This window comes from Salmo trutta, chromosome 9, assembly GCF_901001165.1.
Source record: "Salmo trutta chromosome 9, fSalTru1.1, whole genome shotgun sequence".
Lineage (NCBI taxonomy): Eukaryota > Metazoa > Chordata > Actinopteri > Salmoniformes > Salmonidae > Salmo > Salmo trutta.
The window spans coordinates 46,975,511-46,988,573 of record NC_042965.1 but is presented as its reverse complement, the minus strand read 5'-3'; the positions used below and the strand labels follow the sequence as shown (position 1 = coordinate 46,988,573).

Genomic DNA, 13,063 nt, shown 5'->3' with positions numbered 1-13,063 from the left:
CTCTCTCAATCACCCTCTCTCTCTCTCTCCCCATCTCTCTCCCTCTCTCTCTCCCATCTCTCTCCCTCCCTCTCTATCTCTCTCTCTCTCCCACCCTCTATCTCCCCATCTCTCTCCCTCTCTCTCTCCCATCTCTCTCCCTCTCTATCACCCTCTCTCTCTCTCTCCCACCCTCTATCTCCCTCTCTCTATCACCCTCTCTCTTCCTCTCTCTCTCCCCATCTCTCTCCCTCTCTATCTTTAGGTGATTTGAATATAAATTGGAAGGATCACAATAATACGAATAGAACAAAATTGATGAGATATGCTGAGAACTGTGGTTTGAAACAAATGGTTAATGATACTACTAGATCATCAATTAAGTTGGGTCATCGTTCAGACACATGCATTGATCTGATTTTCTGTAATATACCATCGCAATGCTTAAAAGCCAGATCAATGCCAGTGGGCTGGACAGACCATAATATTGTGACCATAACCATGAACACCAAGGTTCCAAAGAAACCCCCTAGGATTGTGGTCAAGAGAAATTTTAAAACATTTAATTATGAGCTATTTCTAAATGATTTGGCTGCTGTACCCTGGGAGCTGATTTATCTAGAGGATGATTTAAATCACGCTACAGAATGTTTTATTGATTTGCTCACTGAGGTTATGGACCATCATGCCCCTATAAGAAAGAGTACAGTTGGTGCTCGTCCATCTCCATGGATTGATGATGAACTGGGTGAGGCTTTTTCTCAAAGAAATATGTTAAAAGTCTTAGCAGCCAAGTCAAAATTAGAAATTGCTGAACAGAATTATAGAACATTGCGTAATTATGCAGTTAAATTGAATCGAAGGGAAAAAAAGTTATTTTTCAACAATGCTTTTATTGATTATAAAAATGATTATAAAAAGGTATGGAATACAGTTAAGGGTTTACTTGGTACATCTATCTCATCATGCCCATCTAGTGTGGAGGTTGACGGGAGAATAATAACAAAACCAGTTGATATTGCCAATCATTTTGCAGATTTTTTCACAAAGAAAATTAATTTACTGGGCAACAATGTAAACATACATTCTTCCAAACAAGCTATTGTCCAATGGATTGATGATCATATTATGAGCAACAAGATCTGCTCTTTTAGTCTGCAAACGGTGTCAGTGGAGGAGGTGTTAAGCCTTTTGAAGTCATTACCTGATGGGAAATCTACAGGTTATGATCTTATGGACAATTTTTTGCTTCGCTGTGCTGCTCCCCAGATTGCAGTTCCACTGAGATACATATTTAATTGGTCACTGGAAAAGGGGATGTTTGCAAATGTATGGAAGCATGCTAAACTTTGTCCTATTCCAAAAGACTGCAAAGAACCCGCTACTCCTGCCAATAGTCGACCAATTAGTCTACTCCCTACACTCAGTAAGATATTGGAGGGTATTGTGAGTAGACAAATATGGGAGTACATGGAAAATAATGATCTGATTACAGCCAATCAGCATGCTTATCGCAAAAATCATTCCACTACCACTGCATTGGTTGACATGACTGACCAGTGGCTCAATGCTATGGATAATGGCAAGTTTGTGGGGGTACTATTTTTAGATTTCAGTGCAGCATTTGATTTAGTGGATCATGAGATCATTTTGACAAAATTAATGCATTATGGTTTTAAGGAGGCAGCATTGAATTGGGTACAGTCATATCTAACTGACAGGAAACAGTCCACCTATATCAATGGTTCATTTTCTTCCCCTCATGCTTTAAACTGTGGAATACCGCAGGGCAGCTGCCTTGGGCCACTTCTTTATTTAATATATACCAACGACCTTTCCTATGCCCTAGCTGAAACTCAAGCTACTATATTTGCAGATGATACTACAATTTATGCAGCAGGACAATCGGTTCAACAGGTACAGCAAGCTTTACAAGGAGATTTGGAGAATATTAGGGAGTGGGTTTGCCAGAATAAACTTGTTTTAAACACCAAGAAAACCAAAGTTATGTTGGTCTGTTCCACTAGGAAAAGGCCAAAACAGCATGGGATACAATTAAGTATGGGAGGAGTACAAATTGAAGAAGTGGCAGAAACCAAACTATTAGGAGTGCAGCTAGACAACTGCTTATCATGGTCATCTCAAATAACTCATCTATGTAAAAAAATTATTAAAACAGCATGCATAATCAGAAGGATAGCTAAATATTTACCAGGAAAAATTCTTAAGCAAATAACACAAGCTTTAATTGAGAGTCAAGTGAACTACTGTTCTGTGGTCTGGGGAAATGCATCATCAAGTGAAGTTAGGAGGCTGCAGATTGCACAGAACAAAGCAGCAAGGATTGTTTTACGGTGGAGATATGGTTTTTCTGTTGCAGTCATACGCAATGTTCTTGGTTGGTCATCAATCGACAAGATAATTGAAAAAAACATGCTTGTTTTATTTCATAATATACATCATTTAAAACGGCCAAGTACAATTCACAACGGCAATCAGTTGGTAAGAGACAGACATTCCGTAAATACTAGGAATAGATTGTCCACCATCTATGCGTTATCCAGACAGAAAAGAGAAATAGGCAAAAGAACATTTCGATTTAGAGCAATAAAGAAATGGAATAAATTAACTGAGCAAACCAGAAACCTTTCAATATATACATTTAAACATTATTTTAAAACAATTTAAATATAATACACAGAAATGTTGTGGGATTACAGTAGATGAAGAATTCATATTTTTTAGATTGATTATTTATTGGTTTATTACGTTAGTATATTATGTATGTTTGTAATAGTGTGTTATATGTGAAAATGTGTTCGTATATAAATTGTATTTTAATATTTAAGGACTCTTGGAAGATTAGTCCAAATGGGGACTAAAAGAGATCCAAATAAAATCAAATCAAATCTCTATCACCCTCTCTCTCTCCCACCCTCTATCTCCCTCTCTCTATCACCCTCTCTCTCTCCCTCTCTCTATCACCCTCTCTCTCTCCCTCTCTCTATCACCCTCTCTCTCTCCCTCTCTCTATCACCCTCTCTCTCTCCTGTCTGTTGAGTTAATGTGTCTATCACCCTCTCTCTCTCTACCACTCTGCAGTGCTGACCCACATCCCTCAGTCCAAGCAGAAGGTTGTCCTTCCTCTAACACACACACACACACACACACACACACACACACACACACACACACACACACACACACACACACACACCTCTTACATAATCAGTCTGTGATATACAGTACAGTCACACCTCACACAGGCATTCAGTGTTTATATTAATGCTGGCTAATGCTATCAGGATGTGGGCCAGGCACATTACCTGTCTAGGTAGGGCTTACTCTATAGAGAGATACAGAGAGAACAGGGGGCCACACACACACACACACACACACACACACACACACACACACACACACACACAGACAGACAGACAGACAGACAGACAGACAGACAGACAGACAGACAGACAGACAGACAGACAGACAGACAGACAGACAGACAGACAGACAGACAGACAGACAGACAGACAGAGACAGAGACAGACAGACAGACAGACAGACAGACAGAGAGAGATACAGAGAGAGCAGGGGGGCACACACACACATAGACAGAGATACAGAGAGAGCAGGGGGCCACACACACACACACACACACACATACAGAGAGAACAGGGGGCCACACACACACACACATACAGAGAGAGCAGGGGGCCAGGGCTACAGCACATTTTCCAATACCCTGTCTGTCTGTCTGTCTGTCTGCCCACACCGCAATACTTTTCTGAGGTTCCTTCTTGTGATCTAACGTTTTTTTTATTTTCTCTGCTCCAGTCATTCCAAGGCAGCCAGGGGAGAGCCTACCTCTTTAACTCTGTGTAAGTATTAAACCCCCTCTATAACTCTGTGTATGTATTAAACCCCCTCTTTAACTCTGTGTATGTATTAAACCCCCTCTATAACTCTGTATTAAACCCCCTCTTTAACTCTGTGTATGTATTAAACCCCCTCTTTAACTCTGTATGTATTTAACCCCCTCTTTAACTCTGTGTCAGTATTAAACCCCCTCTTTAACTCTGTGTATGTATTTAACCCCCTCTTTAACTCTGTGTCAGTATTAAACCCCCTCTTTAACTCTAAGTATTAAAACCCTGATGTTTCATCAGCTTGTCTATATCGGACCAAGCTGCAACAATTTATCTTTAAATACTCTGATTTAAACATCTCTTACATCCCTAACCAAACATCCAACCTTATGCCTAAACATAACCTTAAATTGAGCTGTTTTCTCTCTCTCTCTCTCCCTTAGTGTGAACGTGGGCTGTGGGCCGGCCGAGGAGCGGGTTCTCCTGACAGGTTTACATGCCGTCGCTGACATCTACTGTGAAAACTGTAAAACCACTCTGGGCTGGAAATACGTATGTTGCCTACCTACCTACTACACCTACCTATCTACTACACCTACTGCTCCAACAAAATGTCACCTACCTACTACACCTACCACTCCAACAAAATGTCACCTATCTACTACACCTACCACTCCAACAAAATGTCACCTATCTACTACACCTACCACTCCAACAAAATGTCACCTACCTACTACACCTACCACTCCAACAAAATGTCACCTATCTACTACACCTACCACTCCAACAAAATGTCACCTATCTACTACACCTACCGCTCCAACAAAATGTCACCTATCTACTACACCTACCGCTCCAACAAAATGTCACCTACCTACTACATCTACCTACCTACCTATCTACTACACCTACCGCTCCAACAAAATGTCACCTATCTACTACACCTACCACTCAAACAAAATGTCACGTATCTACTACACCTACCGCTCCAACAAAATGTCACCTATCTACTACACCTACCACTCAAACAAAATGTCACCTATCTACTACACCTACCGCTCCAACAAAATGTCACCTACCTACTACATCTACCTACCTACCTATCTACTACACCTACCGCTCCAACAAAATGTCACCTACCTACTACACCTACCGCTCCAACAAAATGTCACCTATCTACTACACCTACCGCTTCAACAAAATGTCACCTACCTACTACACCTACCGCTCCAACAAAATGTCACCTACCTACCTATCTACTACACCTACCGCTCCAACAAAATGTCACCTACCTACTACACCTACCGCTCCAACAAAATGTCACCTACCTACTACACCTACTGCTCCAACAAAATGTCACCTACCTACTACACCTACCTACCTATCCACTACACCTACCTCTCCAACAAAATGTCACCTATCTACTACACCTACCGCTCCAACAAAATGTCACCTATCTACTACACCTACAGCTCCAACAAAATGTCACCTATCTACTACACCTACCGCTCCAACAAAATGTCACCTACCTACTACACCTACCGCTCCAACAAAATGTCACCTACCTACCTATCTACTACACCTACCGCTCCAACAAAATGTCACCTATCTACTACACCTACCGCTCCAACAAAATGTCACCTACCTACTACACCTACCGCTCCAACAAAATGTCACCTACCTACTATACCTACCGCTCCAACAAAATGTCACCTATCTACTACACCTACCGCTCCAACAAAATGTCACCTATCTACTACACCTACCGCTCCAACAAAATGTCACCTATCTACCTATCTACTACACCTATCGCTCAGACAAAATGTCACCTACCTACTACACCTACCGCTCCAACAAAATGTCACCTACCTACTACACCTACCTACCTACTACACCTACCTACCTATCCACTACACCTACCGCTCAAACAAAATGTCACCTATCTACTACACCTACCGCTCCAACAAAATGTCACCTATCTACTACATCTACCGCTCAAACAAAATGTCACCTACCTACTACACCTGCCGCTCAAACAAAATGTCACCTACCTACTACACCTACCGCTCAAACAAAATGTCACCTATCTACTACACCTATCGCTCAAACAAAATGTCCCCTACCTACCTATCTACTACACCTACCGCTCAAACAAAATATCACCTATCTACTACACCTACCGCTCCAACAAAATGTCACCTACCTACTACACCTACCGCTCCAACAAAATGTCCCCTATCTACCTATCTACTACACCTACCGCTCCAACAAAATGTCACCTACCTACCTATCTACTACACCTACCGCTTCAACAAAATGTCACCTATCTACTACACCTACCGCTCAAACAAAATGTCACCTATCTACCTATCTACTACACCTACCGCTCCAACAAAATGTCACCTACCTACTACACCTACCGCTCCAACAAAATGTCACCTACCTACTACACCGCTCCAACAAAATGTCACCTACCTACTACACCTACCACTCCAACAAAATGTCACCTATCCACTACACCTACCACTCAAACAAAATGTCACCTATCTACCTATCTACTACACCTACCGCTCCAACAAAATGTCACCTACCTACTACACCGCTCAAACAAAATGTCACCTACCTACCTATCTACTACACCTACCGCTCAAACAAAATGTCACCTACCTACTACACCTACCGCTCCAACAAAATGTCACCTACCTACCTATCTACTACACCTACCGCTCAAACAAAATGTCACCCATCTACTACACCTACTGCTCCAACAAAATGTCACCTACCTACTACACCTACCGCTCCAACAAAATGTCACCTATCTACTACACCTACCGCTCCAACAAAATGTCACCTACCTACTACACCTACCGCTCCAACAAAATGTCACCTATCTACTACACCTACCGCTCCAACAAAATGTCACCTACCTACTACACCTACCGCTCCAACAAAATGTCACCTACCTACTACACCTACCGCTCCAACAAAATGTCACCTATCTACTACACCTACCGCTCCAACAAAATGTCACCTATCTACTACACCTACCGCTCCAACAAAATGTCACCTACCTACCTACTACACACATTCTCAAGGCTCAACCTTTAATTGCAGTTAAAAATACATCACACCTTAAATCAACCCAACCCATACCCACACGTCTACATCACTTGACGTTGTCTCACTGTTTTCACATTCTTATGGCCCGGCACCACACCCTAATAGGGATTGTTTTTCTCTTAATCATATCACATATCATACCAGTTAAATGTAAACACAATTATAATACTTTTTTGTATTACACGTTTTCTGAAATATTTTTTTATATACATGCAAATGAGGCGATATTTTATTAAATATATGCGTATTTGCATACGACGCAATTCATTTTTCTGGACACTGAATGAAGTCAGCTTAAATAAAATATTAATTTTGTTAAAGACACTACAGGACTTGTCAAACAGAGAAGTAGGAAAACAGTATATAGCTTTAAAACACTAAAGACATTTACATAAAATGTTATCTAGAATAAAAAAAAGTGCAACAAATCAACATTTCCCTCTTGGCAAGTCTGGAAAATATACACTGAACAAAAAGATAAACTCAGCATCCAACTATTTCAAAGAATTTAGTGAGTTACAGTTCACATAAGGAAATCAGTCAATTTAAATAAATTCATTAGGCCCTAATCTATGGATTTCACATGACTGGGAATACAGATATACATCTGTTGGTCACAGACACAGTGCAAAGTATTCAGACCCCTTGACGTTTCCCACATTTTGTTACGTTACAGCCTTATTCTAAAGTAGATTAAAAAAAAAAAAAAATCTTCATCAATCTACACGCAATAACCATAATTTTTGCTAATTTATTAAAAATAAAAAACAGATACCTTATTTACATAAGTATTCAGACCCTTTGCTATGAGAGTCGAAATTGAGCTCAGGTGCTTCCTGTTTCCATTGAACATCCTTGAGATGTTTCTACAACTTGATTGGAGCCCAGCTGTTGTAAATTAAATTGATTTGACATGATTTGGAAAGGCACACACCTGTCTATATAAGGTCCCACAGTTGACAGTGCATGTCAGAGCAAAAACCAAGCCATGAGGTCGAAGGAATTGTCCGTAGAGCTCCGAGACAAGATTGTGTTGAGGCACAGATCTGGGGAAGGATACCAAAACAATTCTGCAGCATTGAAGGTCCCCAAGAACACAGTGGCCTCCATCATTCTTAAATGGAAGAAGTTTGGAACCACCAAGACTCTTCCTAGAGCTGGCCGCCCGGCCAAACTGAGCAATCAGGGGAGAAGGGCCTTGGTCAAGGAGGTGACCAAGAACCCGATGGTCACTCAGACAGGGCTCCAGAGTTTTTCTGTTGAGATGGGAGAACCTTCCAGAAGGACAACTATCTCGGCAGCACTCCACCAATCAGGCCTGGTAGAGTGGCCACTCCTCAGTAAAAGGCACATGACAGCCTGCTTGGATTTTGCCTAAAGGCACCTAAAGGACTCTGACCATGAGAAACAAGATTCTCTGGTCTGATGAAACCAAGATTGAACTCTTTGGCCTGAATGCCAAGCGTCACGTCTGGAGGAAACCTGGCACCATCCCTACGGTGAAGCATGGTGGTGGCAGCATCATGCTGTGGGGATGTTTTTCAGCAGCAGGGACTGGGAGACTAGTCAGGATCGAGGGAAAGATGAACGGAGCAAAGTACAGAGAGATCATTGATGAAAACCTGCTCCGGAGCGCTCAGGACCTCAGACTGGGGCGAATGTTCACCTTCCAACAGGACAATGACCCTAAGCACACAGCCAAGACAATGCAGGAGTGGCTTCGGGACACTCCTGCAATCTCTGAATGTCCTTGAGTGGCCTTGCTAGAGCCTGGACTTTAACCCGATCAAGCATCTCTGGAGAGACCTGAAATTAGCTGTGCAGCGATGCTCCCCATCCAACCTGACAGAGCTTGAGAGGATCTGCAGAGAAGATTGGGAGAAACTCCCCAAATACAGGTGTGCCAAGCTTGTAGTGTCCATATCCAAGAATTTCAAAAAAACAGTTTTTGCCTTGTCGTTATGGGGTATTATTTTATTGTCCCCCAGCACAAGGTGCACCTGTGTAATGATCATGCGGTTTAATCAGCTTCTTAATATGCCACACCTGTTAGGTGGATGGATTATCTTGTCAAAGGAGAAATTAACAGGGATGTAAACAAATTTGTGCACGATATTTGAGAGAAAATAAGCTTTTTGTACGTATGGAACATTTCTGGGATCTTTTATTCCAGCTCATAGAACATGGGACCAACACTTTACACGTTGCATTTATATTTTTTGTTCAGTGTATCTAAGGATAAAACTACATTTGGTGAATGAACGTGCTTCTGAAGCTGTGGAAAATTAGTTGGCGTGTGGAGAGAGTCTGGCTTTCAGGAAATGGCCATTAAAGACAAGTACACTGAATTAAGACTTCCAAAAGCCTTTTCAGACCCGATCGCAATTTCTTCAATGTAAATTACTAAATGTAGTCGAGTTTGTGACATTCTCTATGAAATAGGCTTTTCAATGATGTGTAACTTATTGTGGTGAGCTATGAAATGGTTGATGTTTGTCCATTATAAAGTGGTTAAAATGATTGTGATAAACTAAACAAAATATACATTTTTATCAAGTTTGACATTTGTATGTCAAATTTTTTGGAAAATACTCATATTATTAAATGGACCAAAATACCAACAAATCGAAACATTTATGCAAAAATGTCATTTCAGCCTGTTGTGCCTGGCCTTAAGGCCCACAGGAAATCTGGAACGTCAGTTAAAAATGTTAATTGTTTAGTTGAAAGTTGTAGATTGAGGAGGGGATCGGTAGAACCACAGGACCCAGTTAGCATGATACATTCTGAACCTACATGGTGACGTCAGAATGTTTTGTCGTGTTGTTGTTGACTGACAGCATGTTCTGTTGCAGGAGCATGCGTTTGAGAGCAGTCAGAAGTACAAGGAGGGGAAGTTCATCATCGAGCTGGCTCACATGATCAAGGACAACGGCTGGGAGTGACTTCACTTCCTGTCTCCGGCCCTTTAATGACCTCTGACCTATCAGAGCTCTGGATCTATCGGACTTCACAGAGCGACAACCAATCACCATCAACCACCCACCGTGCCGCCCCCTCCTAACACACACACACACACACACACACACACACACACTGTCCCTGCTGGTTGTGAAACTGAACATGATGCTGTTGAACTGGAGAGAGGACTAGCCTATTGGGTTGGACCTTCAGTGAAAACCATGTGATCCCACCCAGCCAATGACAGACAGCTGGACTTGAATTGGCTCCTCCTTCCTCAACCAGGTTCCCGCCCACCTCACTGGCATTGGCACTTAGTTACACGGCTGCCATGGCGATGTGAGAGAGATGCTAACGTTCTACTACCCAGGAGGAAGAGGAAGTGGAGGTGTTGAGGGAGGGGCGGGACCAGGGTGGCACAGTGCGGGGGGTTTGGTCATTTTGTACCCAGCTTGCTTCTTGTGTTTTAATCTTTGATTTATTCGTGAATATTTTGTATTTTTCAATATTTTTTTTTTCTTCAGTGGTTGATCTTTAATTATGACTTCACTGTGTGGGACGTCCCGGTAACCGCTAACCACAAAAAGTGCCCGGTAAAGTCCCGGTAACACTCTAAAACGTACCCCGAGCAGAGCAGCAGGGATAGATGATATTGTATGTAGATAGGTGCGTTTCATCCAACAGCATTGTGGCTGGCTCCATATAGAAACAGTACTATTAAATAAAGTTTACCAGAGGAGATAGAGGGATGACTAGGATGTTTCCCAAATGGCACTCTCTGCCTTGGTGCACTACCCTATGGGCCCTGGTCTAAAGTAGAGCACTATGTAGGGAATAGGGTGCGATTTGGGACGCACACTAGAACAGGCTTCACCAACCACAGAACTGGAAGTAAACGAACCATCACGAGATTGTATTAGATGCTGAATGATATTGAGGGTTGCTGGCTAGATTATCTCCCTACAGTTATTAGAGCAATTAAATATCGCTGCTTTACTTGTTCCTACGCTTCGCCAATCCTGCTTTACTTGTTCCTACCCTTCGCCAATCCTGCTTTACTTGTTCCTACCCTTCCCCAATCGGTGATCCGGCCTAAATCAAGGGTTTATAGTCTCACCCCATCCGATTCACTTTAAATCACTTTGAACATCCTTGGCATGAACAATGTTCCTCTTTCCACAGAAAACTAAATAAACATGTTCATTGCAATTATTTGCTGCTATGAGAGAAATACAAGCTTTCATCTTTTCTCTTCCCTTCGTTCTGGAGATCTTCTTCTTTTTTTGTTGCACTTTATGCCTGGCACTGTCTGAACGGTTGCTACGGTAGCTTCTCTCTCTGTGTTCTCGTCCTCGTCGTTAGTTTGCCTCTAAGCTGAATGAATCGTGTGCCTCTCTTAAAAAATTTTTTTTTTTTAAATTAATATTTTATCTCCTGTGTTGTGCTGTGCATAACTCTAAACTTATGAGCCACCAAAAAAAAAAAAAAAAACCTCAAACCCACATCGATAGATAACAAATAGATAGATACTTTATGGGTTGAGAACTGAGCGTTCAATGGCTGTTGTGCCTCAAGAGTAGTAGATAAAATATATATATATATGATTATGTATCGGTGGTGGGGGGGGGAGGTAATCAGACCTCGATAATAATCCATATTGGTGGTGTGAGCTGCGATCGCTCACATCGCCGACCAGGTCACTCAGGTCACGTGACCTGTTATTAACCCGTAAGATAAAGCCAATGCAAACCTGATACCGTTGAATAGTTACAGATCTCCTACTTGAATATATAAAACCAGTACAGACCTGTTACAGTACAGACCTGCTACAGTACAGACCTGTTACAGTCTGTATATAGAGGTACAGTACAGACCTGTTACAGTACAGACCTGTTACAGTCTGTATATAGAGGTACAGTACAGACCTGTTACAGTACAGACCTGTTACAGTACAGACCTGCTACAGTACAGACCTGTTACAGTACAGACCTGTTACAGTACAGACCTGTTACAGTCTGTATATAGAGGTACAGTAAAGACCTGTTACAGTACAGACCTGCTACAGTACAGACCTGCTACAGTACAGACCTGCTACAGTACAGACCTGTTACAGTCTGTATATAGAGGTACAGTACAGACCTGCTACAGTACAGACCTGCTACAGTACAGACCTGTTACAGTCTGTATATAGAGGTACAGTACAGACCTGTTACAGTACAGACCTGTTACAGTCTGTATATAGAGGTACAGTACAGACCTGTTACAGTACAGACCTGTTACAGTTTGTATGTAGAGGTACAGTACAGACCTGTTACAGTCTGTATATAGAGGTACAGTACAGACCTGTTACAGTACAGACCTGTTACAGTTTGTATGTAGAGGTACAGTACAGACCTGTTACAGTCTGTATATAGAGGTACAGTACAGACCTGCTACAGTACAGACCTGTTACAGTACAGACCTGTTACAGTACAGACCTGTTACAGTCTGTATATAGAGGTACAGTACAGACCTGTTACAGTACAGACCTGCTACAGTACAGACCTGTTACAGTACAGACCTGCTACAGTACAGACCTGCTACAGTACAGACCTGTTACAGTCTGTATATAGAGGTACAGTACAGACCTGTTACAGTACAGACCTGCTACAGTACAGACCTGTTACAGTACAGACCTGCTACAGTACAGACCTGTTACAGTCTGTATATAGAGGTACAGTACAGACCTGCTACAGTCTGTATATAGAGGTACAGTACAGACCTGTTAGTCTGTATATAGAGTAACATATGGAAGGTTTCTACATGTTTCTATTGACTACTTTACTTCCTTGATTTAACTGTACCTCTGGCTTTACGTGTGTGTGTGTGTGTGTGTGTGTGTGTGTGTGTGTGTGTGTAGGAGTGTGTGTGTGTGTGTGTGTAGGAGTGTGTGTGTGTGTGTGTGTGTGTGTGTGTAGGAGTGTGTGTGTGTGTGTGTGTAGGAGTGTGTGTGTGTGTGTGTGTAGGAGTGTGTGTGTGTGTGTGTGTGTGTGTGTGTAGGAGTGTGTGTGTGTGTGTGTGTAGGAGTGTGTGTGTGTGTAGGAGTGTGTGTGTTTTACTTTTTCCCCCTATTTTGCATTTTACGTTTAAAGTGA

General features: G+C 42.0%; 1 protein-coding gene and 1 long non-coding RNA gene across 11 annotated transcripts in view; one reads left to right on the top strand and one right to left on the bottom strand.

Moving 5' to 3' along the window:
- The window catches only part of ypel1 (yippee-like 1), a 35,987-nt gene extending 24,647 nt beyond the window's left edge, over positions 1–11,340 (top strand). For all 3 annotated transcript variants that reach the window (XM_029763881.1, XM_029763880.1, XM_029763882.1), the window contains 3 exons: positions 3,817–3,860; positions 4,292–4,400; positions 9,824–11,340. In XM_029763881.1, coding sequence (XP_029619741.1) covers positions 3,817–3,860; positions 4,292–4,400; positions 9,824–9,913 — 243 coding nt within the window. In that variant the 3' untranslated portion in view covers positions 9,914–11,340. The remainder of the gene's footprint in view (positions 1–3,816; positions 3,861–4,291; positions 4,401–9,823) is intronic.
- A 369-nt stretch (positions 11,341–11,709) lies between these two features.
- LOC115200669 (uncharacterized) lies at positions 11,710–12,696 on the bottom strand. Of its 8 annotated transcripts, none has more exons than XR_003879579.1 (8): positions 12,621–12,696; positions 12,474–12,556; positions 12,359–12,441; positions 12,238–12,288; positions 12,136–12,202; positions 11,935–12,100; positions 11,804–11,886; positions 11,732–11,768 (listed from the first exon to the last, which is right to left on the bottom strand). It is a non-coding gene; the product is annotated as an uncharacterized LOC115200669 (long non-coding RNA). The 8 variants fall into 8 exon arrangements; XR_003879577.1 differs by having other exon boundaries at positions 12,359–12,390; positions 12,490–12,588; positions 12,621–12,653; XR_003879573.1 differs by having other exon boundaries at positions 12,359–12,473; positions 12,506–12,588; positions 12,621–12,653.
- Positions 12,697–13,063: the final 367 nt, after the last annotated feature.